Source organism: Uloborus diversus, chromosome 10, assembly GCF_026930045.1.
Source record: "Uloborus diversus isolate 005 chromosome 10, Udiv.v.3.1, whole genome shotgun sequence".
Taxonomy (NCBI): Eukaryota; Metazoa; Arthropoda; class Arachnida; order Araneae; family Uloboridae; genus Uloborus; species Uloborus diversus.
The window spans coordinates 45,608,517-45,635,949 of NC_072740.1; the positions used below are offsets into that span (position 1 = coordinate 45,608,517).

Here is a 27,433-nt window from a genome sequence, read left to right on the forward strand (position 1 = left end):
GACAGCGAAAGTTCTCACACTAAACTAGTTTCAGCATCTCGTTGTTAGTGCACAAAAAAAAAAAAACCACTCAGAATCTTTCATTTATATATATATTTTTTTCATGCTAGTTATTAAAGTTGATGAAATATAATGTCACCTTAGTGCGCTGTTTCATCAAAGTTTGAAGATTGGAAGAAAAAGAAAGTTTCTGCCAAAAAAAAAGTAAGGATTCTCGATATGCTTGAACAACTAACTACAAAACGTCAATGGTAGCACGACAATATTTATGAATGAATCTTCCATACGTACAATTAAAAGTCAAAACACAAAGATGTCCGTAATAGTTCAGATTATAGTTTCAATATTGAAGCTTGTAGAGTAGTGACTAAGAAAAGTAAATTTTGAATTATGAAAATGGAAGCTGCTCTTGTACTGTGGATTAAAGAAATCAGGAAGAGAGGCTGTTGCCATAAGTAGAAACATTATAAAACAAGGCGAAGCAATCGTATTCAAATATTTTTTTTGAAAAAGAATAACGATCTGATCATGGCGCATAAAATCACCATCTTTATTTTTCAACTCATAAATATTATTACTGTATCTATTGTACAGTACTATTACAGTACAGCATTTAATTATTACTACTTACTGTGCTTGCCATGTTTTATTTTATGTCTTTCCTTTCCATTGATTACTCGTGTTTGTGCAAATTTAAGTATTTTATGTTGAATAAAATGGCTTTTTTTATTATTTAAAAAGAACTCAGTTCTTTATGTAAGAAAATGTAATATATAGTTGAAGAATGCTTTAAAGCATTTTAAGGGGTGTTTAACAGTGTCTAGAAGAATTTGGTATGTTTCTAAAAAAAATTGTATACAAACATTTTTCTACAACGCAAAATTTTGACTTACGCGAGGAGCCTTGGAACGCATCTCTCGCGTAAGACGAGACTCGACTGTAGTAGCAAGTATCAAAAAATTGAAATTGAACAAAACAAGTCACTGAATGCAGATCGCGTAGGCAAATGTGGCAGAAAACGCATCACTACTCCTTGTATTGCCCACAGAATCAGAGATACAGTAAACTTCCGATCACCCGCGACCGGATAATCCGCGCGGTGGATTGTCCGCGAATCAATCGACTATCAGTAACATGTAACTCAGCAAAAAGAAGATACCAATAGTTGTTTTTTTTTTGAAAAGTTATGAGTTTAAACTCAGTAGTTTTTTGTTTCATTTATTCATTTATTTTTTGTACTTTCTTCATCATACATACTTGTTCTTTATTGATGTTAATTTCTGTTGTGCAAGAATACAAAACATTCTTACTGTAATGTATGTATTTTCACTCTGTGTAGAAAGTATTGTGCCTCAATACAGCTAATTTTTGGGGAAGGACAATTTTTACCTTATTTGTCTTTCATTTTATCCTTTTTGCGGTTTTTCCACTTTTTTTATTACCCGCGGCACTTGTACCATCCAATGCCGAGGATAATCGGGAGAGTACTGTATCTGCTTTTCAGATATTTAACCTTTTCTAGAAAACAATCTTCATGAAATTGCTCCCCCAGGCGGCGTCGCACGGGGCCAGGGCGAGACCTGGTAAAAGAAAGTTTACCAAAATGCTGAAAGTAGACTCGTCGGAGAAGCATACCTATAAAACATTAAACTAATCAAAATAATAACATTATTTGTTAAAAGTATTATTTAGTTCATATTTTTCCACGTTATTTTATCTTTAGACACATCAAATTATGTAAAGTAAAAATGGTCAAATTTGAAATATCAACTTTTGGCAAATAACCAGAGATTTATGGACATGTGTTGGGCTCAATGCTGTGTGACATTGAAAATATTTTATTATAAGTATTATGATGAAAATCATAACCAATATAACAATTGATGTTAATGTTATAATAAAAATCTTGTTGCAGTGATGCAGGCACTCGAGCCTTCGTCTTTTAACACAGCATATGTTTCGCGTTGCGTCGGATGCGTTATGGTAGAACGTTAATACCTTGAACGGCAGTACTCAAACTTTGTTTGGCTGCTCTTTTTAACATCCACTTCAAATACCTCGAATCAGAAGTCACTGGTATTGTACGATAAGCAAACCCAAATGCCGACTTTTTATTGGATATCTTCCGCACTTCAAACCCGTGCACACACGTTAGCAGTACGTTTCGAAAATTGACACAGGTCAAACATTGCAAAACCTATGACTCTACCGAGTACAAAGTTAAACTTTTGTTTATATGCTCTTAAATACAGATAAGTATAATATCGTGAGTCTAACTTTCGTTTAAATCAAGCTTACCGTTTGACGATATTTAACATAACGCGACGCATAATTTAACGCGAGTTTGACACGCACGACATCACAAAGTCAAAAAATAAATAAATGAAAGGACTAGTATTACTGAAAATCTAGTGCTGTTACACAGTGGCGCACACGAGGGAGGGGTCCAGGGGGTACGGACCTCTCTCATAGGTCTTGCATTTCTTCCCCGATTGAATACGATTCTATGTATTTTTTACATAAAATAATTTCAAACAAAGGAATAATTTCCGTTCTAATAAGTGAAAAAATAAATCTTCATCCTAAAAAATTTTTAAAAATATTTTACTTTTCCTAATAAGAAGTAAAATGGTGATTACAAATGAATACGCTGTAATAACCTTGTTTTTAGTTTTGTAATTACAGAGTAAAATGCGATTCTATTACCTTAACTCCATTTTATTTTTCATTATGAGAAAAGTAAAAGCGTAAATTACTTTGCTTTCAAGTTTTTTTATTTAAGTATATTTCATTAAATAATGCTAACTATTCATTCAATAGTTATTTTTTTTTTACTGTTTTTCGTTCTCGGGAATCGATAAAATCTGGTTGATATGTTTGACGGCATATTGGGGTATGATATAATAATGAGGCTTTCGACTTTGGACCCTCCCCTTGCAAAATTCCTGTGCGCGCCCTGCTGTTACATAATACTTTTGATTTGACTTCAACTCCCTGATACGCTTAAATGCGGAAAGTAAGTTTGATGCCATTTACATGCTAGTATACTTAACCAAAACTTAATTAAATAGGGTCTGGTGGGGTAAAGTGGCACAAAATCCTGGTTTTTTGACTTAAGTAAACAATAAATACAAAAATGCCTTTTAAAACGTAAAATTATTTCGTTGAAATTTTACATTGCACTAAGAAAAAACACATCGCACTGAATTTTTGGAAGAAAGAAATTAATTTAAATATCTTAAAGGTATTTTCTATTTCATAAGTGTTAATGACCTGGGATGAGGTTAAGTAGCCATAGTTAAAAAAATTATATGTAATATCATCATAAATAACAATAATTTTTTTAATGCTCAGCATACCTAAGTCTTTTGAAGAACTTAGCTTTATTTAAGTGAATTACAAATTTTTGATGGTCAACTATGATCAAAAACGGTTCACAAAGAATTTTAATCTTGTTTCAATCTTGGATTTCACTAATATCATCAGGGAAGTGGTCACAGTTTGAAATAAATTAGATGTAATACCATAATAAGTAACCATAATTCTTTTAATGCTTAGCATACCTAAGTCTTTTGAAGAACTTAACTTTATTTAAATGAATTACAAATTTCTGATGGTCAGCTGTGATCAAAAATGATTCACCAAGAATTTTAATCATGTTTCACTCTTGGATTTCATTGATATTATCAGGGATTATTCATATAGCATCTGAATAATGTCTAAATTACCTAAATTACATAGTAAGGAAATATTAATTCCTAAGAGTTCCGAGAAAATGTTACTTTATTAAAAAACGGAAGGGAAAAAATGGTTAATCTTTATCTTATTATTTATACTTCTAATTCTAATCTTCTACTTTTTCCGAAATTTAAAAGTTTTTTTTTTTTCTTTTCTTTTCTTTTTTCTTTCTTTTTTTTTTTTTGGAGGGGACATATTTTATTCTACTAGAATAGATTTAATGTTGTGGTTTCTGAAGAAAGGCTAAGAATTTTTCATATATTATAGGATTACAATCTTGCACTAATTCAGTTGATATATATCACATTTAAGCTTAGTTTCACTTAATCCAGTTTACCTATACAGTTAATTACCTAAACAGTTAATGGTTTGTAAAATTAATATTTAACTCATGACTGCCGTATAAATAATGATTAAATGGTTTTAGTGGAATTGTATCTATCAAGACTAACCTATGACCACTTTACCCCATCTTACTTAAGTTGCTAAGAAATATTATATAAAATGAAACCAACTTATAGCTGTTTATGCAGACGTGTTCTTGAGACATCCGGAAAGCTGCGTTCATAACCCTTCTGATAAAAATTATATTGAACAATATTTTACAAAGAAGTTGAAGGAAGCGTTAAGATTTTAATATGTTTCAAAAACAAACAAAAATACTTTTTTCACAAAATAAAATAATGCAAGAATTAATATTTGTAGTTCAAAACTTGATTCATAATTGTTGAAATCCAAATTAAAAAAATACCCTCTGCATCCATTTTTTTTTTTCAAATGTATAGCCTTTTTTTTATTTATGACCACTTTACCCCATTGACAACCTCCCTCCCACAGACCGTATTATATTAAATTAAATGTTACGTTAAATTTTATTTTTTTATAATTAATTTAAAAAATAAAGTATTTATCTAACAAGGTGTTTCGGTAACCTGAAAAAGAATTATGCTAACAATGGAGTAACATATAATCGTTCAAACGCTTTGAAACAATAAAATTTTACTTACGGCTTTTTAAATAAATTATCCGCATACATAACAAAAGCGAATGATCTGCTACAATTTATTCTGCTAATTTTCCCATCGCGGTTTTTTCTTTCTTTCATCATTTTCTCAATCCTTTTTAACGCCAAACATTTTTTTCTTTTTTTTATAAACCTTTCATGAGTTAAAGTTTTTATCATAAAAACATTATGAGTTATTATACTATGTGCCAAAAAAGGGAATGTTGAAAAAAAAAAACTTTTGGCTGATGAATGGCGCTGAGTACGTGTGAGAACTGTAAGTGATAGAGGTAATTATATCAATAAGGCATTAATTTGTGCAGATGATTAATGCTGGAAAATAAAGTATTCTTTCGTACCACTATTATGCTGACAAAAATGTTTCATATCCGTCTTTCATTTATTTATAAATGTGTGTAATAGTCCCACGAATATATATAAAAAAAAGCAAAATATTTCGAAAATCATACTAGTTTTATAAGCTTGTAGACAATTGTGTTTAGTTGATAAATAAAATGACAGTGAATCGTTATAACGAAGAGCATAAATTTTGTTCGTTGATAGGAGTATTTTGTTGTATTGGTATTCGATGTAAGGGGATTCTACTGCATTTACACACACACATATAGTGTGTGTGTGATTACACAAAGTAATTTTATGTTTCAAACCGCGTAGCTGACACGCACATTTAGTTTCTCAACATAAAATAGAATCACCAACGCTGTACAATTTTATTAAAAACCACTTTTATCTTCAAAAAAGATGAACTTGACTCAAATCTCTGCTAAATCATCGAGAGCTTAGACACTGCATTTCCTTGAAGAGTAGTTTTGTATGCTTTATCAGTTTTCTAGGCATTGCAGAGTGTGGTCCACATTTTTTATGACTTGTTTAGTTTTCTTCTCTGCGTAAGTTGTAATTTTGCTGGTTTCAAAAATGAAGTAAATCTATTTATGTTGTTCTGAAATGCCTTCGCGTTGGAGAAAACTCATTTAATGGAGCTGTCATCTTAACTCGTCTTATACCTTCTTTGAATAGCATCTTTAGTTACCAAGTAAACAACTGATAAGGAACTTCCGTCTGCAAGTTTTTTTCCGAAATGTTCGCAGATATCTCATACTCCCCCTGCAGTGGGTTTCACTGTACGCTGACTGGAATCCAGAAAACGGTTTTGTGCCAAAGAAAAGTAGATATATTTCAAGAATTCAAGCGTTTTTTTTTTTTTTTGACAACCAAGTGCACCGATTCGCCGCCATTTTGGAAGCATGTCGAGCTTGAAATTGCTGATAAAAACAAGTTGTAAATTTTGCTTTTCTTTATTCATTTTAGATCTCAAATTTCCCGAATTCATATATTTTTCTGAGTTTATATATGTAAACATCCTCATTGTATTGTGTTCGTCTCGGTCACACCTAACTGTGGATTATTTGCTCAAGCTTTGTGCATTTAAATTTCAAGATAAAATGTTAAGGATATAATAATGCCATTGAGATATAGGATGCAACATCCAAAGTTCGACGTTTTTATATGTAAATTGATATATTTTCTTTTAAAACGGCAGCAGAATGTTTGTCATTTTTTTCAATTAAAAAATGACGGAAATTAAAGCAACATTTACCGTGTTTACTCGTGCATATTTTTCAGTTTTTTTTTTAGTGTGGAGGAAATTCTTTTCCAGGCACTCACCTTTGGTAAGTATACAAAAGTATCGGCCATTTCTTGAGGAATCCCTAGTTAGTGACTAGCATTATCCCTAACACAGAGTGACGATAACTGACTTAACCACTGAGGGATGGCGTCACCAGTCATCTCCACCTCCACAATTTAGACACCCCCCTGAAAGGATGAAAACTTTTTTACAATGTCCTGTATCTATTGGTAACTGCTCAAAGACCAGAAACAAGAAGTTTGGCGTGTACGCCCTCCGCATATACTCGGCCTCACATGCAAGTTGTATGCTGATTTTGAAGCAGAAAATTCGCCAAAAAAATTTCCTGCATAAGTCACTTCTTTTTTTTTTTCTCATAATTTCTACCACATTATTATTATTTTTTTAATGAGTAACTCATTCCTGGAAATTGTGTTTAACTGGATTCTATGAAACAAGACTTGAATTACAAGATAAACTATTTCAAAAGCTTTTAAAAGTTATTCTTTGCCAATGCTTTATAGTGAAAGGCAAAAAAATTGTGCAATGGCATAAAATCATGACAGATTAAAAGTCTTAGTTTCAATAAGACTGAGAATTATATCGATTAATTAAAGTTTAATTTCGCAAAAAAAAAAGAAAAAAATCGCCAGTACTACTACAGCAAAGTGAACCAAAAATCCCTAACCCCATCTTTTTTTTCTGTCATGACAATACTATTATTTTCCTGTGCAGCGTATGAGTTGCAACCGATTTGATAAACCACTACTTTTTAAACTCCAATTTAAAAAGAAAAAAAACTCTCGCAAATAAGGCGCATATGGATTTTGCATTCAAAAATAGTAGTTAAAAATGCAATTTATACGAAATTAAATTCAGTAATTATAATATCGCATTGTATTATATTTTTAATAAAATTTACATGATGACACTTATATAAGACATTTTTTTTTTTACAAGAAGACTCATGGAAAATAATTTTTTTATGAAACGTTAATTATTTTTTATTCTAACGTTTAACGTCAATTAACTATATTATATAAATATTGTTACTTAACATTTACTTTCAATTTTACATATTACTTTCGATCTTTTTTTTTTCGATTTATTATTTCAAGAAAGTTTATAGCAGAAGGATAAAATATAAAATGGTTAATCTAATCGTAAACATTTGATTTACTTTAAATAAAAAAATGCGTATTAATGGGTTGTACATGCACTATGTGTTAGTTGAATATAGAGAAAAATTACAGAGCGTGCTTACACATTTTTAGAACGATTTTGGAGCCATTTTTCAAATTTTAAAGATTTTTTGTTGAAATATTCAAATTTTTAGAGGTATGACTCTCCATTTGTTTTTCATTTGAAACCATTTGTAACTTTCCAAAGACCATCAATGTTACTGGATCAGCGTTTACGGAGAGCTCTTTTCAGCAGACCAAAGACACAATAGTTCATAAGAGAAATATCAAGGGACTTTTGAAAAATTATGTTGAGAAGGTATAACTTGTATCAAGTTTTCTTTTTTCAAGGTCTGCAGCGTAGTTTCCGAGATGTGACTGATGACTTGGTGCAGTTTCAGACTCTGAAAATCGTTTGAATAAAAACTAAGTCCCTTAAATATAGGACTTAGAACATTCTATTGATAATATAATGCGTTAATTTTTACATTCCCTCCCCCTTTTTTCAATTTTTAAATTCCCACTGTAAGAGAAACATGCGACAATGACAAATCACTAAAGCTTTCTTTACATTCTCAGAACGAATTGTGGACATATCTTTCTCTGCGCTTGAAAAAATAGGGTAGATCCGGGTACGTTTACGCAGTGCTATTTTTTCAAAACGAATTATAACTGGAGAGCCAACAGTCATAACAGATTGATACTGTTCCTTAGCGAATATTCTTACAAGTTTTCGAGCATCAGTCGAGCTTCGGTCTAGTATGCGGAAAGGATGATCCGTTTGTTACCAAGTTGAGTAAATTTTGTGTTGAACGTTTTGAAGCTTATTGTGAATAAATAATACTTAGTTAAAAATTAACAAATACATAAAAATTAGCAGAATTTTATTCTTTTTTGAGAATTGTATTTGTACGAACTGAAATGTTATGAAATTTTTTTTTTTTGCATATTAAAAATAAATTTAAAAATAAATCCAAACTTGGCGACGGGGCAAGTTTACGCGTTGACATCGGAGCACCTTTATACGCACGTTCTTACTGTGTCTTACTTAAACGTGCCCCTGACACTTTTTTCGCTCCAAACTGTCTCAAACCTTTTTAGTATTTTCCGGCTATTTAGTTTTGAAAAATACAATTTAATTTTTAATTAAGTTACACATTTGTATCTTATAGCTTACAATCATATAGTGCTGTCTTCATGCCCCTTCAACCCTTCAGACTATTCAGTATAAATTTGATTTATTTTAACGATGGTAAGACATTATGTTCAAAACAGTAACAGAACGACGTTAGGTGTCAAACTAATATGCGTAAACGTGCCCCATGTCTGGGCAAATTTACGCAACCGACTTGGACCCAAAAATAATTTTTTTAACTTCTAAAAACACCAACTGAACAACAACTGAATATACCAATTTTGACTCCATTAACTGCTTCATAAAACCGCAGTGTCTAAAATTTCCTTAATTAAAATATAAATATTAGAAAACTCATTGAAAAAAATCCGCGTAAACGTGCCCCGGTCTACCCTAAACGTATCTTTTTGTGTGTGTGTGAACTCTTTAGATAAACAGATGTTTTATCAACGGTAATGACATATTTCCATTGATCATCCCTTAAGTAATTTTCGTTCATTATTACTTTGCTACATGCCTTAAAACAAGTCACATGCCTCGGCAAAAGACGGTGGTTATTACGTTTGTTAACTTTTAAAGTTGTAAATCATGTTTAATTGTCTTATTCAATGTTGCTACAAAAGTGTTAAAGGAGTTTGCAATTGATTTATGCGTCCGTGGAATTTCCCTTGTTGATAGTCTCCTCATTTTAGAAATGTTTGAAACAGTGCGTACCTTCTTCGGGTATTCATTTGGAGTCTTATTTCTGTGTAGACTACTGAATGAATTTTCGTTGCTCATTAATAATGTTTCTTATTTTGCACCTACACTGTTAAAAATTCAGGAATCTTTTATGGTAAATTTTACTGTAAAATGGAGTGTTTACAGTACACGATAAAATGACAGGAGATTGTACCGAGAAAAATAAACGATTGCAGTGCTAATTGATACACCACGTGACTTACAGTCCGAAGCATATAACACCGTATTTCCCGTCATTCGAAGCGTCCCGACTCGTATGGTGGGTAGCAAAGCCGCCTGCCAATTCGAAGGTCTCGAGATAACCTGCTGCTCGCATTTTTCGTTTTTTTTTTTTACTCTGATTTTTTTGTACGCAAAATTTTACAGTAAAATGGGATTTTACGGTAAAAGTTACTGGCAACACGGATGCCAGTAACTTTTACCGTAAAATTTCAGGATCTTTTTAACAGTGTAGAATGTTGTATAGATTGCGTTTCACACCGTTTTCAATACCGAAATAAGATTAGTTCACCTCGGAAAGCGCAAAAAGGTATCTTTCAATTCAAAGCTTGTTTACAAGTGATATTTTTGATCACGGATTAGCGAAAGCCACGGATAATCCGAATGATAGATACGAAAAGATAGCAATGAATAACACTCACACATGCATTTAAATTATAGCTAAATACGATAACATTGAAGTAAAAAATATATGTAAAAGTTAAAAACGAACAATAGCACAATCATAAGTTTAAAAGTATTCAGTGAATAGTACATAATTTAAATTTTTACAAAATAGTCGGTTAGTTGTAAGTCATCACTGTTGAAAAGAATGTGAAAAGACCCGTGAATAATCCTAACCGCAGATAATCCGACCGCCGATAATCAGGAGTTTACTGTAGTTCCCTTCGTAGTGACGAAAGAGGAGATGAAAGCGAGGCATGCATTGCGATATGCACTTTTGCGAGTTCAACTTCATGATGCTTGCTACAGCATGTTTTCCTCACCTTTTGCAATATTGAAGATGAAAGGGAAAGGCATGAGTTCAGGCACTGCATTTAATATTTTTTTTTCTTTTTAAATACTTACAAATGTTTCAGTATCTGGAGCAGGACTTATTTTACGTAAAGCGCCTGCACCTATTTTGAGTTTTATGTAAATTTTAACATTTTAGGCGAAATTCAGGCTAAAAAGCAAGTTGTTGGGACTATAGGGCTCCTGCACTTCTTTTCGCATAAATTAAGCCCAGGTTAGAAGTAATAGATTTCAAACGTTAAAACGTCAGATGCATTTCGTTCTTACTATTCAAAATAATATTATTAAGTATTCAGATTTTACATTACCATGTGGGATGTATTTCTGCTTAGAAATTTGTATTTTTGCGTTACTCAAACTCATATTGCCAAGTTTAATGAAATGTTTTGTTGTTCGCCTACAAAGTATGGTTTGTCTCTAATAAGTGAACTTCCGATTCACTGAGCCTGAAACGTTTCTATTTGCTAAAATAGGGGTGAGGAAGGCCAGATATGACGATTGTGTCAATATAAGAATTTCTCATCTTTCAACCCAAACATATATGAGCTAGTCCAAGGTGAAACACCAAGTTACCAGAGCCACATTATCCATTTATTTCATTATTCGTTAACCTGCAGATTTCCCATGAGCACACAGAGATGGAGTAGGATACGTGGGAAATAAAGGCGTCAAGTAGTGCGAAGTAGTCAAATATCGTTTTTTTCCCTCCAAAAGGAGATTTTATTTTGTATTTTTCCCGAAACTAGGATCTCTAGTTTTTTGCGAACAATTTCGTGAAATAATCTGATGTGATAAGTTCGCTATTACGAAAGAACTAGATTGGTTAAAATATAAATATGCAAATGTTAGGTTGATATTTTATGAATCGACTCCGGACGCAAGGCAAATTGCGTCAGAAAAACGGAATACAATAACGAACTAATTGTTTGAGAGAGTATTTTGCAAAATAAGTAATCCGTGCAAATCAATGGTTGAATCTATTTCTCTTTTTCTTTTTTTTTAAATGAAAAATACATAAAATATTATTTAGTATCAATTTGAATAGGGATGAGAAGGAAATAGCCTTGCAAGAGATTCATAAACTTGGTCAGTGGAAGTCAGAAGATGAATTATGGAAGTCATATTTACAACTCGTTTTAAATGAGTTAGCAGACTTTGAATAATCGAAGATCTTTTTTTGCACTCTTTTGAAGGTCAAACAAGTGTTATTGGATATCAAATAACATTCCACCATTCTTTCCTTAATCAAGTGTGCGAAGTTTGAATAATTTGTCGTGTTAGCAAATCTTCATAAAATCAAAATCATTGCTAATCACTCAGGTGGTATGAAATACAAAAAAAACTGTTGTTTTTAATTCCAAAGACTAGAATTTGTCTGTTTGACAAGAAAGACTACATTTTGAAATTGATGTTTTGCGAATGATAAATTTGGGTTCGAAATTAAAAGACTGATAATGTTGAACAGAAAACCACTCATTAATTTCAATACACTAGCAAAATTGAAAAAATAAAGTGCAATTAATATTTTTGATGTGTATGTTTTCTGCAATGAGGGTTTTGTTTCGATAAAATACAGTTGTTGGATAAACCTCAATCATATTTTGTTAGTATTAAGCAATTGTTTGCTTTTAATTACTTCGAAAAAGGAATAAAATGGTGAAAAATGCAATATCAGAGATAACGTGGAATAAAGCTATAAAAACGAAAATTCTGTAGTCAATGTATGTATTTCAAATGACGGAAACCATACTGTATGTGTAGAATTGTATAAAATCATGATAAACACTTCAATATTTATTAAATCATTCACGAGCTGAGGGGGGAACTTGCAATGGTCTCGTATAGAGGCTGTCAACTTCTGACTGTCCTCCGGATTCAGGTCATACCTAATGATGCTTTCTTGGTGTTTTATCTTGGTAGTAGGTTTCTAAGCAGCAATGTTATACCCAATACCCATTTTTTGTCGAAAACTTTAAATACAGGGCTATTCCCTGTCCAATTCAAAAATTTAGGGCCAGATTTTTTCAAGTAGGACCGCATCTGATGGGAGGAAATAGGGGGGAAATCACTTTTTCAATGTCCGTAATGTTTCGTGCAATGGAACTTGTAAATTATTCCATAAAATCGTTCATGAATAAGTTCGATTGTGTGTACCAATTTCGTTTTGAAACAAGGAAAATTCAGAGTGATATTTTTAATAGAGATTCTGTTGAAACATAGCAACTTCCCGCACCTTTCAAGTGATCCTGAATAGGATCATTTGAATGATTAGGCTTCAAGCTCCTCCCTAAAATCTTGATGTACATGAATGGATTCACTGTTTCAGTTGAAATTTTTAACGTTCCAACCCCTTTGCTGGATCATTTTGAAAGGTGCTGGAATTTGCATTTTTCATCAAGACTTTTCACTCTGTAAACAACTAAATCGGTATGAAGAATTTACCTTATTTATCAAAGATTTTGTTGCCGAACTTGCAATTTCTGATCTGCAAAACATTACGGATATAGATAGGAAAAGTAATTTTCCCCAAATTTCTTCCAATCAGATACAGTCCTACATGAAAAAGATCTAGCACTAAAGTTTTGGATTGGACTGGGAATATCGCAGTATTTAAATTTGTCGGCTGAAAATGGGTATAAAATTGCTTCTAAGAAACCTTTTACCAAGATAAAACTGCAGAAAAGCATTATTAGTCATGAAATTAGTCAGGGGGCTGTCAGAAGTTGACATCTTCTATGCGGGACCATTGCAAAGCTCTGCCCGCAGCTCTTGGAGGATTTAATAAATTTTGAAGTGTTTATATCATGAGTGTATATACACTTATGAAAATATGTAATATGGTTTCAGTTATTTGGAATTCACATTAAATGCAGAATTGATGAATTTATTGCGTTATTCCACGTTCTCCTAAATATTTCATTATTTCCCCTTTTTTTCATTTTTCGAAGAAATTAGAAGTAGTAATTAATCCCAACAAAATGTGTTTGAGATTAATCTTACAACTATATTTTATCGAAAAAGTTTTTCACTGCATAAAACATAAGCATTAAAGGCACTATTTGCACACTTTTCCACTTTTTCGCAAGTGTATTGAAATTACTGGGCGATAGTCCAGCCAGTTCGCTTTGCATATGAAATTATAATTATTTCTATGCACTTCCGTTAGATTTCACTAAGATAGGGGGACCAAGTATAGTTGATGTAGGGTTATGTTGATACAAGGAGATCTTTAATTCTCCACCACGTGTTCTTAAGAGAAAGTAACCGATTTGGCTTATTTGACCTACGTGGGAGGCTTAATAATGCTTCAACCATTTTGTGAGACTCATCTTTAAAAACAACTCTTAAAAACTTCATTTCGTTGCTTATTACGTTTGCATAACAGTTTATTCATTTGTGTATCATTATGACTCACGATGGGGTCTAGACTGATAAAAAAAAAAAAAAAAAAAGAAGATTTTTCTTATCATGAAAAACATTATATCAGCAGATGTTTTGAAATCATTATTTGACATTAAAATAATAGTAGCATGTGAAATGTTTTGTTACGTAACATTTTAGTAACAAATATTATAAAAATCAGAACGCAAAAAAGTGTATCAATTTTATCCAGTCTCTCCTATAAATATAAAAAAAACAATAAAAATATTAACTCAAAAAGGGGGGGGGGGAAGCAGAATAATATGTAAAATTCAGGAAAAAAAAACTTAAGAGCCAGTGTATGTAGCTTGAACATGAGCTGCAAAGAGTAAAACTTATCTGACATCTGGGAGTTTTAAGAATTGCAAAGGTACAGTTTTTGTGATTTTTTCTTAAACAAATTCGACGGTAATATATGTATCAATTGCCGCGTGAAACTTCCTAAAAACATTGCAAATATGTTGAATTCTTGTTTCATAGCATGAAATTGGTGAAACACATGGACTCGATTTCTGCTAAAAATTTTTAAGGTTTCAGTAAACAAATTTATTTATTTCGTGGGATAACGGAAGTATCTCATAAGCTACGTTCATTGCGGGCCAAAAAATATTCTTTGAACAATATTTCTGGAAAAAACATTTTGCTGCATTGTATAGGAGTAGACTCAGTTTTTCATGAAGTTCATGCAATTAAACAAGGATCTGACATATTTGGAGCCATTGCAGGATAAAGTAGTTCTTTGAGGTGAAGTTTTTTCCCTATAAAACCAGATAGGTTTTTTAGGCAATATAGTTATTTACGAAAAACAATTTTTGCCACACTTGAAACTGCATTCTGGTCTGGTGAGTTTGATTTTGATCGGTTTAAGAAAGGAAGTAGCAAAGTTCTGGAAAAACCGGAACAAAATTTAAACTACTGAAATAATCATAGCCAGCGCATGTTGTAGCTAGAGGAAAAAGATTGAAAAAAAAAAAAAAAATAAATAAATAAATAAATAAAATTAAAAAATAATAAAAAATTTGCTCAATTGAAAAAAATAGTAGTATACTTATAACAGTAGTAGTTCTTGGGCTAAGCAGAAAAAAGTGAAGTTTCTTAAATTCTTGGTTAGTAAAAATGTAAGTACTAAACATTGCTTGATTCTTTTTTAGAAAAGTGTATGATGTTCTTAGTCTTTCACGTATTACCGAGTGCTACCACTCATTAATTTATTCTCATTTTATTCTCATCATTAACTTATTCTCATTGAACTCATTTTTTTATTCTGAAATTAGGGGCTGTCCCTAAATAATATCACACTTTTTCCAACACATTTGACCCATTCTGTCACAAAGTGTTACACATCACCTTACCTCCTTCCCTTGTGACATATCACATTGCTTTTCATAAGCTAATTTAGTAAAAAACACGTCACTTTTTACTCCCCCCCTTTGTCAAAAACAAACACCCTCTCCCCAAAGCGTGACATTTGTGGATAACCCCTTGCGGCTAAAGCGAAATTTTCCTTTTGGGTCTTTCCGATTTCGTTATAAACGAGCGGTGCTGTATTTACTCATGACAGAAATTATTTTGTGCTTTAGCTAAAAAGTCATTTTTACGTTTTTAATTCAAAATAAAATTAAGTCTTTTAAATTTTTTGCGGGTTCCAGATTTTTTCACTGAATACAATCATCGTCGCATTTGCCAAAACCTGACCCCCCAGTCAAGGTCCTGCTTCCAGTTCAATCGCAAATTCAATCATCGGTGTTAAGTGATTTACTGATGGCAGAAAATATTTTGTGCTTTAACTAGAAATCATTTTTACGTTTTTAATACAAAATAAAATAGAGTCTCTTAAATATTTTGCGGGTTCACGGATTTTTCTGCTGAGTGCAATCATCCGTCGCACTTGCCAAAACCTGACCCCCAGTCGAGGTCCTGTTTCCAATTCCCTCGCAAATTCAATCCTCGGTGTTAAGTGAAGGCGGTGAACGAGGTTCTTGTTTCATCCCATTCCTTCGCTTTTGCTTCTTGAGAGCAACACCCCACGAAAGAGGTCCCCCGACGCGCCCTTCTTTCCCTCTCCGGCAGGCGGCGCTGCCTTCCCCCTTTCTCCCATCCGACGTCCATTCCGCCTAAACATTCGCTCTGCCCCTTTCGGAACATTCGCCGTTCGAATCGTCAGCAGAAGCGAAACCGAGTGCCGGCGCTCCTCAAGTGCGCTCGCTCCCCTTTCTCTTCCCTTCAGCGCTTCCTTACCAAGTGCTAAGTGAGTTTCCCTTTTTCCTGCTCTAAGTCCACGCACACGACCGAGCGGAGCAGGCACCTGGTAGGTGACGGATAGGCTTCTCACTGTCTATCATTCAGGAAAATAAAATTTAAAAAAAAAAAAAAAAAGAAACAAAAATAATTTTAAAAATCTGAAAATTATTGTCCGGTCGTGTGAATCCGAGTGAAAACACTGGCGTGCACTTGTGGTAACATGGCCTCTGGAGGCATCGTGACCAGCATTAAGGACTCCCGGTGGCTACAGCTGGAAGTGTGCCGCGAGTACCAGCGGAACAAGTGCGTCAGGCCGGACACCGAATGCAAGTTTGCCCACCCCCCAGCTCCAGTTGAAGTTCAGAACGGGAGGGTCATCGCTTGCTATGATTCCATAAAGGTAAGGCCAACCCTTTTTCATAATACAGTGAAACTTGTGTAAGTTGACCACTTGCGGTGCACTACTTTAGTGGTCAACTTATAGAGGTTGATTTATATCATATAGATCAACCTATATACCTGTGACATGCTGCACTTAGTCTTTAAGGTTTCTTTATTTCTCCTTGAAGCTAAAGTATAACTCATGTAAGAACATTATACACACAATGAAGAATTGAACTTTTTAATTAAAAAATCTATTTGAGATTTAAAAAAAAACTTTATTACCCTCCAAACATGATTATAGTTTATGTTCTGTCATTTTCAGAAACTTTAGCTTAATTTTCACTCTATAAAAATTTTCAAGCAGTATCTTTTTGTACCTTTCAAACAACTAACCCTTGCTATGATATTCTCCGACATAAAAACATTACTTTGTATAAGCATTGTCATTCAAGGAGAAACTAAACTTCATTAAGGTAGTTTTTAAAAACCTTGCCTTTCTCCGAGCTCATGACTTTAATTTCTGATTTACCTTCTTGGGAAATTCAAGTATGCTTATTTTGATGAAAATTCTCCATCTGTGGAATAAAGACAACTTTGTTGTAAATTTTTGTTTCTTATTGCGTCACGCAGCTGTGGGAAGTGGGTTTGCCATTACCTCACAAGAATGGTGGACTTCTAACATGACAACACACAGTAAAATTTATTTTCCAACAGGACAAATCGAGAAAATTTACTGGACACGTACGTTTACATACAACATCCATTTCCTTAGAGCTCACTGTGGATTCCATTTATTATATTTCCAGAGATTCATCAGGGTAAATTCTAAAAGATGAAACCGCGATTGCTGTCACGATCATTGAAACATTAATTATTAGTACGCTGTGTCTCATAAAAACAAAAACGCTGGAAAAGAAAAATTTTTGTGTTGAATATCAAAATTAAAAAAATCATAATACAGTAAAACCTGTAAAGTTGACCACCCTTGTAAGTTGACTGCTATTTTCAGGCACAGAATTAGATCTTATCTTATAATTCAACCTCTATAAGTTGACCGCCTGCTTAAGTTGACCACTAAAGTAGTGCACCGCAAGTGGTCAACTTACACAGGTTTCACTAAATGAAATAACTACTGATAATCGTGATTTGACCATTTATTAAAAAATACTTAAAACGTCACCCTTTTCATATTATGCTAGTAGATCAGCGGAGAGGTGTCTTTAAAAATACTTCCCCTGATGGTATGGTTCTGATAGCTTTATTTTGACATGGTTTCTCATGCAGCTATTAATGTGCTGAAAATTGAAGTTCTACGAAATCAAATACAGTGAAATCTGTCTGTAACAATACTGTCTATAATAATAAACCTGTCTATAACGATATTTTCCTTGCTCCCAGCAAATGTCAGCATAAATAATCAAACTGTCTATAACGATTACATGTCTATAGCAATATTTTTTGGGTTCCAACAGTATTGTTGTAGACAGGTTTTACTGTAGCTACATATTTTGAAAATGGGGAAAAAGCCTTTTTTGGCAATATCAGTTAGACATCAATTTAAAAAAATCGGCAAAATTAAAGTATTTTTACAAGAAAAACTGATCTTCAGCTTGGTCGCCCCGATGGAAGGTCACGGGAGGTCACTGTGACAAATTTCCTTATTCGGCAAATTTTGTGTGACGACTCGGCAAAATTATCATCATTCGGCAAAATTCGGAGTTATATTTGGCAAAACTATCATCAATCGGCGAAATTTGGAGTTCCACTCGGCAAAATTTGGAGCAAATTGAGAATTCCCGCCCTCCCGAATTTTTAAGTTAGGGGCGCCATTGATCTTCAGCCTCAAAACTTATAAAAACATTTTTATTCCTGCAAGTGACTGAGTTCGCGCTTCCCTACGGATCTTCAATCGTTCCTTTCGCTTTCAATCCGTCACTTTAGTTTTCCTATCGCTCACTAGGGGGCGATATTGTCTTCTTTCAGACATCATCTATCTAATCTAATGTCTTGTCAAACTTTTATAGTTATCGCTTCTTTAAAATAATATTTATTTCACTTGATTTAAGTAATTATGGAAATTTAACTTTGATGATGCTTTTTGCTATGATCTAATTTTAATCCATTAAGAGGACGGTATTATTTTGTTCTAAATTCATTTTCAGAAATGAAATTGTTGAAAGCTAATTAGAAAAGAACTATTTATCATGAAGTAGTCAGATAAAAATAAAAATTTTGGATAAATCTGTGCAAGTAAATTAATTCCTATTATGAAAAAAATTATTACTCGGGGGAATGAAAACATACTATATTTTTCAAGACATTTTAAAGTTAGATTTAAACATGCTGACTTTTACGCTATTTTAAACGCTTTTAGAACTTAAAAAAAGTTTGGTCGCTTCTAAAATGCATCAAATAATGTTAAGTTAATCAAATAATGGTAAGCATTTTAAGATTAATTGAACATTATAATAAGTTTAAAATAAAATAAATGTATTTATTTCTGTCGCTATTTCTATTGAAATTATTTTAAAAAATCTTTCCTCTACAGTAAACTTAGATTGCATGACTTACACTCTCACATTATTCCTTATTTTCATCCAAACAGCAATTTTGAGTTAAGCTCGCTGTTTGAATTTTAATCCTTATCCACTTCTTATATTTAACAAGACTGATTGAATACATATCAAGTATCTTGAATTCGATCTATCAGGGGTGTCCCCCCCCCCCCAAGTTCAATGGCGCAAATCCCACCTCCCTTTAAAAAAAAATTCTCAACCCTCTTTCCTTTTTTTATTTTTTATCTCTTTTTTATTATTTAAAAGTATTATTTATTTATTTATTTATTTTTAATAAATATTATTTAATTAGAAAAGTTCTGTGCTACACCTAGTAATACACACACACACCAAATAAAGAAATGAAATAAAATATAAACCAAATAAAATAAAATAAATAACTTCAATTAAAAACAAACCATGAATAAATTTAAATAAATTTAAAAATTCCCCCCCCCCCCAAAAAAAAAAAAATTGATAGCGCAAGTTGCGCCATAATCCCCCCTATGGGCACCCCTGCGATCTATTCCCACTAACATTAAATATGATTTTGAAATATTTGTGGGATCGGTAACTTCTAACTTGACTTTCGATTTTTCCCGAAAAATGATTTTGAGAATCCCGCAAGCTCGCTCCAGAATCCGTTGTAGAAGGAAAATAAAATGCGCAGTGAGAGAATATGTCGCGGCGTATTTTGTCTTTATTAAATAAGCATTTATGTCCCCACTATCTTTCAGTGTCTTTCCTACTTTTGCAAAAACTAAAAAAGTTTTTGAAAGACAAATAAAAAAATTAAAAAATACAGTTTTTTAGTGTAAGAAAATTTGAATCATAATTCAAGGACAATTGCGTAATGCATGCTTTTTAGGATTGGACCAAGACAATGAAATGAGTTGGGTAGGAAAGCAATGGATCACCGTGTATTTGTACAATTGTATTAAAGTTTTTATACATCTTTAAGTTTCTTCTCTTTTTTGAAGAATTCAGGAAAAAGAAAACAAATTTACTAGTAACAAACATTTATGTACAAATATTAGTACATTCCCCTTCCTTTCTTTATATATATATATATATATATATATATATATATATATAAATATATATATATATATATATATATATATATATATATATATATATATATATATATATATATGGGCAATTCCATGGGAAGCAAAACATTGTGTATTTCGTAACATTCAACGCAAAATATGTGTTGTGCGAACGATTTTTGCCCTGTAATATTGTAATTTTTAAGAAGAATTCTGCCAAAAAAATACAATATTCCACTGGAAAAGATTGTTTTTACAATGTATATTTTGAGTTGAATATCACAAAATAGGTATTGGTTTGCTTCAAAAATGTAAATCAGTTACCCGTGGAATTGCCTACACATACATATACAGGTTGTTCCAGTTTATCCTTTTTTTTTTTTTTGCATTGAGAAATACTTCGACTTTTCGATAAGTTTTCAGTTTACTAGCAAACGAATTATTTATCCCCACACATGTTTTAAGCCTGTCTGATTTAGTCTTAATAAATATACTATTTTTTTCTGTCTAATGTTCAAAAATAAATAAATATATTAAATAATTACATAATAAATTAATAAATTTTATACGTAATAAATTAATTAATACGTAACAAATAGTAGGACAGTTTAGAATGTATACACTTTTTTTAGTTGTGAGTTGCGTGTTTAATAAATTAAATGCGTTTAAAATTTACGCAAGTTTAAAATGAAGTTCATTAATTACATCATTATTAGACAATTCAAAGATCTATTTATTTGCTGCTATATTAGTTAACAGGCTAGCAAAAACTTTTAAATAGCAAGATATAGACAATATTATCTCACTCTTTTAAAAAAGCCCGCTTTCGTGCTTCAATTTTCATTATCCCCCTGACTGCTTTCTTCACAATTTCACTGATGTATTCAAATGTTGATGTATTCAAATATTTTCAAACCATTTAAAAAGTATCAGAGAACGCTGAAATTGGAAGTCAAAATAGCTATAAATGTGCCTTTTAGGTACAACGCAATATACATGTTTTACATAAAAGTTAGCTATAAAGTTGTAAAAGTGCAAAACCCTGCTATAGACAACTTGAACCTTTGAAAGTTGGACATGTTTCAGACTTTGTCCAAATTTTGTCACAGTAGTTTTCTGGAATGTTTTTCTGTTAAAACATCCAGTTTTCAATAATGTCATTTCAAAAAATGTCATAGAACGTAGTAATTGTAAGTTAAACTAACTACAAATGCTTCTTTAAATACAATGCGATTTCTTTTTTGAAAAAATAAGTTAAAGTTGGAAAAGTAAAAAATCTGTAACCCAGCGAAGAACAACTTAAATCAATTAAACTTGCAAACCGTCAAACTGTTTCATACTTTCTCCAAACTTTGTCATATGTTTCGACACGGTAATTTAATTTTTTGGGATGTTTTTCTGTTAGAAAAAAAATAAATTTTGTAAGGCCGTTTTCGTTTTATTCGTGTCCAAAGTCTCAGAAAATCTTGGAGAAATAATCGTTAATATTTACCACCTTCATTCCTCAAAATGTGGCAGATAGTAGCATTATTGTTGCGGCAGTGGTGAAAGTGACTTAAAATGGAGGAGTAGCATATTTTTAGTTCAGGTCTGAAGCATTTTCTTCAGACATTGATGGATTAGGAAAGTTTCTATGTGTGTAGCGCTTCATCATGGGAAGGTAGGGATGTTGGTATATCAGTTATTCATTTTCTTTTTACTCTCGCGATGATCTTTATATATTATGCCACAAAAATGTTTAAGAAACAATTTATTTCCGAATCCTCAATATATTTATTTCACAAGCTTTTCTCGCATATTTAATATGTGTGAAGTTTATCTCTCTCTTTTTTTAATGTTTTTTCGTAAATGTGAGCTCTGTTTTGTTATAAAATTACTTTTCAAATTATTATTTTTTCTCTTCAGTCTTGAATAGCGCGGAAGCGGATGTAGCGAACACTAATTTAACTTGAATTGGGCGTAAAAATGCCTAGTGCAAACAACTTGTAGCAAATTTGCGAAGTAGAAACTAATTATATAGACTGGATCGTTAAAATAGGCATTTCATTTCAGTAAAATTGCACAGAGCCATAATGGAAAGTAAATTTCATTAATTTATTTTGAAACTCTGTTTAAGGCGAGTGTGAGATAATGAATTAAAATGTGGTTAACTAGCAAAAAAACTAATACTTGTGTGACTGATCTAATCGCATTAGTTAAAATGTTGTTAATGAGCATTTAAATTGACGCATGATGATATTGTCAGGTAAATAACAATGCTGATGACTGGAACGTAGTGCACTTTGATCCGACGATATCCTCGATCTACTAGCGGCGATCCAGTAATGTCATTAACCATTCAGTTTCAAGTCATTCTGCTTCTGAAACAGTAGCCTCAAATTTGATTGGTTTAAGATTTTGCTGGATCACATGTTACAATGTCGTTTAGAGTGAAAAATCAGAGCAAAGAGTGTCTGTTGGTCTGTGTGTTCTTTCTTACACGTTTTGGTATTAGGGGAAGGACGGGAGGCAATATGTTGACACTTTTTATTTCATATGAAAAACTAAACTTTCTCATTTATCACAATTTATTTTCCAACCATAATATGTGCCCCAACATGGGGTACATTTGGACATGCTTAGAACACATTTGAACACCACTAATAAATTAATATTATTAATTTAAAATGGCAAAGGGAAACGGTTTGAATTCACATAAAGTAAACATTCTTTTCATCCTGACAAAACTATACTTGATTAAACTGTTGTTTTTATTTTTGTTTTGGCACTTTCAGAATTTTTTTGAACTGTGTAGGAAATTTTAAGATTCCAGACAAATCAAAATTTAGAAGTCTGTTTGGAATGAAGTTGTATCATTCCATAATATTGAAACATTTGTTTTAAAAGACCCTGGCTATACTTTAATTCTTTAGTCATGAACGAGAGAGTATTGGACATGACTCATATACCTAGCCATTGGACATGACTCATATACCATCTTCCTTCAGTTGATACCACAGCTATTCCATTTTTTCTCCAAGCGTTAGGAAACTTTTTGTTTCAAGCTTCTGCATAGTTAAAGTAAGCATTCTGGCTTAAACTTAGGACAGATCACTAAGTACCTATTTGAAATTATCCATAAGGTACGAAGATTTTTTTTCTTCTTCACTTGTAAAGCCATGTTGTCTACCGTACTTCAATATCAACTTAACTGCACGACTAATACACAATCAAAGAATGAAAGCGATTCTTTGTTAGTTTTTTAAAATTTATTTTAAGCATCCTATTTCTTCAATATAAGAGCATTAGGGGCAAATTGAGACTGTCCACATATCGCTCACTCCTTTCAACTACGTCATATCACAAAAATCGTGATTTTTCAGAAAAGCGAATTTAAAGTTCAAATGTAAGATATCATGAAGTTCAATTTTATTTCAAGTCACTGATTGAACTTTTTCTTACGTTTAAGATCTTTTTCAAGAAAATCTGGTGTTTTTTCTCTGTTTCATGATAAAGAAGTGTAAAAAGCAAAAAGCTTAAAAAAAATGCATTTTACTTATGACGTTCTTGCACTAAATTTCAAATATACTATTTGAAACATCTCAAAATATATCATTATTATAAGTAATTGTTCTCCTCACAATACAGATACAAATGCAACTAGTGCGTTCTTGATTTAAAAGTAAGAATGAAAAATGCTCTTTTTTGTGTGCAATGTTTTCGGCATCAATAATACCATCTTTCACTAAACGACACAGATGTTTAATGCCAAATGAATCGAGAACAACCCAAGATGTGACATTCTTGAAAAGAACATTTCGAAAATACTTGAACATGCAAATACGACACTTTTGCCCTCAAACAGCGAAATATTATAGAAATGCAGGTCTTGCAGAGATATGTTATTCATTCATGACGGGTTCAAAAAAAGGCGTAACTCAAAATCACTAACTTTTGAGACATGATGTTTTTGAAAGGAGTGAACGATATGCCCCCAAAGCAGTGTCCAAATGAGATCAATTGCTAGATGTTTATAATTTTGTCAAACCTAGCCTAGTTAAAAATTTGTTCGACGAATTCAATAAAAAAACCATTACATTCAATACATAGGCTATTTTACATAATTATTTTTTATAATTCAAAATAAAGGTTTATTAATTAGCATTCAAACAAATCCAGCATAAATTACTTTTAAGTTGCAAAACGGCTTGATTGACGTAACTCAAAAAATTTTACTGTCAATCAATAGCAATTACGGTCTTCAAGTTTTCTTGGGAAGCGGATCATAGTGCTGTCATTGAAGGTTTTTTTTTTAAATATTATTTTCACATTTTTTTTTATTTGGGAAAATTGAGCTGTCCTTATGTGCACCCCTCTTTTTAACTTTTTTTCTAAAAGGAAAATGACAATTGAGAATTGATATAATCATTCTTTAGATATTTTCACATGGGAAACTTTATAATTTACTATGTAAAGTGATCAAAAATGTCTATTGGGCGATTTATTTTAATAATGTAGTTATTTCAAAAGGAATAAAATAAACTTCAGAACAACGTCAAAAAGCACAAATTTACAATGTAATACAAACTTTACACATTGTATCTTAAACTCTTACTTTTTAGCGCAAAGTTATTAATTTACTTCTAAGTAGTTATTGTATTTGTTTTTTAAATTTTACGTCATTTTAAAATTATAAAACAATAGTAGGGGAACATATGGGAGCAAAGTGACATATCAGGGCAAAGTAATTATTCTGCTCTTAGCTCCACCTATCTGGTATTATTTTAATTATATAGTAACGTATGTAGTCTATTCCAGTCAGGAAAAAAAATACCGCCGAAGATTGAAGCATTGTGTAATTCAGGCAATTTTTAAAAATGGATACTCATAATGAAATATTTTGTTGTAAGTCAAAAACTATTTTTGTAACTATAAACTGATAAAGATAAAGTCACTTTAAATATTAATTGAGACCTCCTAATATTCAATGCAGTATTAGTTTAGTTTATATTAAGCTTATTTGTATTTTAAATAAATTGTACAATTAGTCAAGTACGTACGGGACAAAGTGAAATAGTTTGTTTCATTTACTCACGCAATCATTTAATATAAATCACTTACGTTTTCATTTATTAATTAATACATTTACGTTCCTGCATTTAGTAATTCACTTATATTTATTTATTCATTCACTTAATTTCTTATTCATTCATTATTTTACTCGCTCATTTATTTTTCTGCATATTTTAATTGATTTATTCATTTAATTATTCGTTTATTGTTTCATTACCTTTTCATTCATTCATTAAACCTTTTATTTACTGATTTTTGATCAAAAATATATTTTATAATCGAATTGAAAATATTTTATTAGAAAAATATTTTATTTTTCACTTTTCCCCATGAAAAAAAAGTGAAAAATTTCCGCTCTTTTTTGAAGAGTCAAAATTACTGCTAAAAATAAAAAAATACTGTTTGAAACGCAAGTTTTGTTCTTAAGTACAACGTTCTTTTTTAATGTACTGTAATTTTCAAAACAATTTTTCGATTTGTTCATTTTGAAGAAACTCAGTCATCTTAATAATTTCAATTTGCCCCACATTCCACTAAATCTTTAGAGTAACATTTATTACTTAAAGCTTAATCATAATAAATAAAACTTAATCTTAATCTAATGTGCTCAATTGAGTGGTGATACAGGGAAACTTCTCACACTACCCTCGCTCAATTGAACAAAAATTGAATACGCAAAGGTAAATATTTTCTTGAAAAATATGTGTTTAAAATATCCGAAAGTGAGATAATATTATAAGTTATTGTTGCACTTAATCACGAAAAGTGTATTCTTTATTTTAATTCAAAATGTTTTATCGCTGCCAGCTATTATTTATGGATCTCCGTGTTTGCACTCAGTCAATAAATAATCTTCTACTTTGTATGATAATACTTACCTGTAAAAAATGTTTCATTATTTATTCCTTTTGAACATTTAATATTTGGATGATTTTCAGAAACTCAATGAGGGTAAATTACTCATTTTTAGTCACCTTTCAACCCTTGGCAACCCTGATTAGTTCAAGGGAAAGAGGTAGAAATTCTTACTTTCATGTTTTCTTTACAACTTTTACTCTTCATAAATGGTAACAATTTTAGGAAACTCGATAAGGGTAGGTCAAGCCTAGTGGAATCTTAGACTATAAAGCGCGAAACATTTATGAGTTAGCATTGCTCTTTAATATCTATTTTTTCTTCTTCAACATTTAAAAATAAATAAATTAATTAAAAATATATATAAATAAATTAACACGTAAATACGTGACTATACCCCATTATACTTGTAGCTGAACTAGAATCAAAAATAGCTTGAAGCAAAATAAACACGGTATTCAATGATGTTTACAACAGCGACAAATCATAGATATCGGTGTGATCTCTGTTCAGTGGCAATCTATTGTCATTTTTAATGCTACATCAGTTCTAAAAAGCCGAGGAACTTTTATAACAAAAAAAATGGGCTAGATGTTGCTCTGAAAATAATAAAAACGTAAGTAATTATATGTTTCAACGTTGTCTGCGGTTTGGACCCCCTCACCTTCTTTCTTTTCAGACCTCCTCCGACCCCTTACTAAGAACTAACAAGAACGTTGTGAGAGGATTGCAAGGTGACTAATCGTAAGGGATCGTTCAAAAATTTGTAACACTAACTTGCAGTTGTGATAAAAACAGGTTATTTGTGAACGATTTCTTACGATTCGTTGCCATCCGAGAATGACTGAAACTCGACTCATTTGGTTGCCGATATCTTTTTAATTTTTTATCATATTTAACTAGATTTTTTAAAAAAGTTGTCAAAGTTATTGCCAAAGAAGTATTGAAAGTTATGAATTATTTTCTTTCGCGCATGTGCAGTAAAAAATTAATGTAAATAAATTGCTTTAACTGTCCATATTTCATCAAATTTTCCACATTTTTATTTCAAACTTCAGCTACTTTCTTTGTGTGATGTCAAGGGTTCTGAAAGTTTAAGCCAGGACGGAAAACATTGCTTGTTATGAGCCAAAAATATGAGAACAAAATGGATATTTTTGCAAGAAATACATATATCTTAGTGAATATAACTGACACTTTCAGGAAAGTGCGTAAATTACTTAAAAAAGGAATATGACATATTTTCACAAAAATATATCAGAAAATGTTTAAAGATAATTGCTCGGATTTTGTAGACATGCTGTAAACATCATTGATAAATGTTTTATATTAGTGTGCCAACAGCAGTTTGAAAACTTTTAGACTTGTAAAAGCATACCGATTCATTATACTTATTTGTCTAATCAATCTTAGC

At 31.7% G+C, this 27,433-nt stretch overlaps 1 protein-coding gene across 2 annotated transcripts in view; it reads left to right on the top strand.

Moving 5' to 3' along the window:
* The first annotated feature begins 16,022 nt into the window (after nucleotides 1-16,022).
* LOC129231447 (muscleblind-like protein 3) overlaps nucleotides 16,023-27,433 on the top strand; it is a 373,842-nt gene continuing 362,431 nt past the window's right edge. For both annotated transcript variants that reach the window (XM_054865765.1, XM_054865766.1), the window contains exon 1: nucleotides 16,023-16,521. In XM_054865765.1, the coding sequence (XP_054721740.1) occupies nucleotides 16,342-16,521 (180 nt within the window). In that variant the 5' untranslated portion in view covers nucleotides 16,023-16,341. The remainder of the gene's footprint in view (nucleotides 16,522-27,433) is intronic.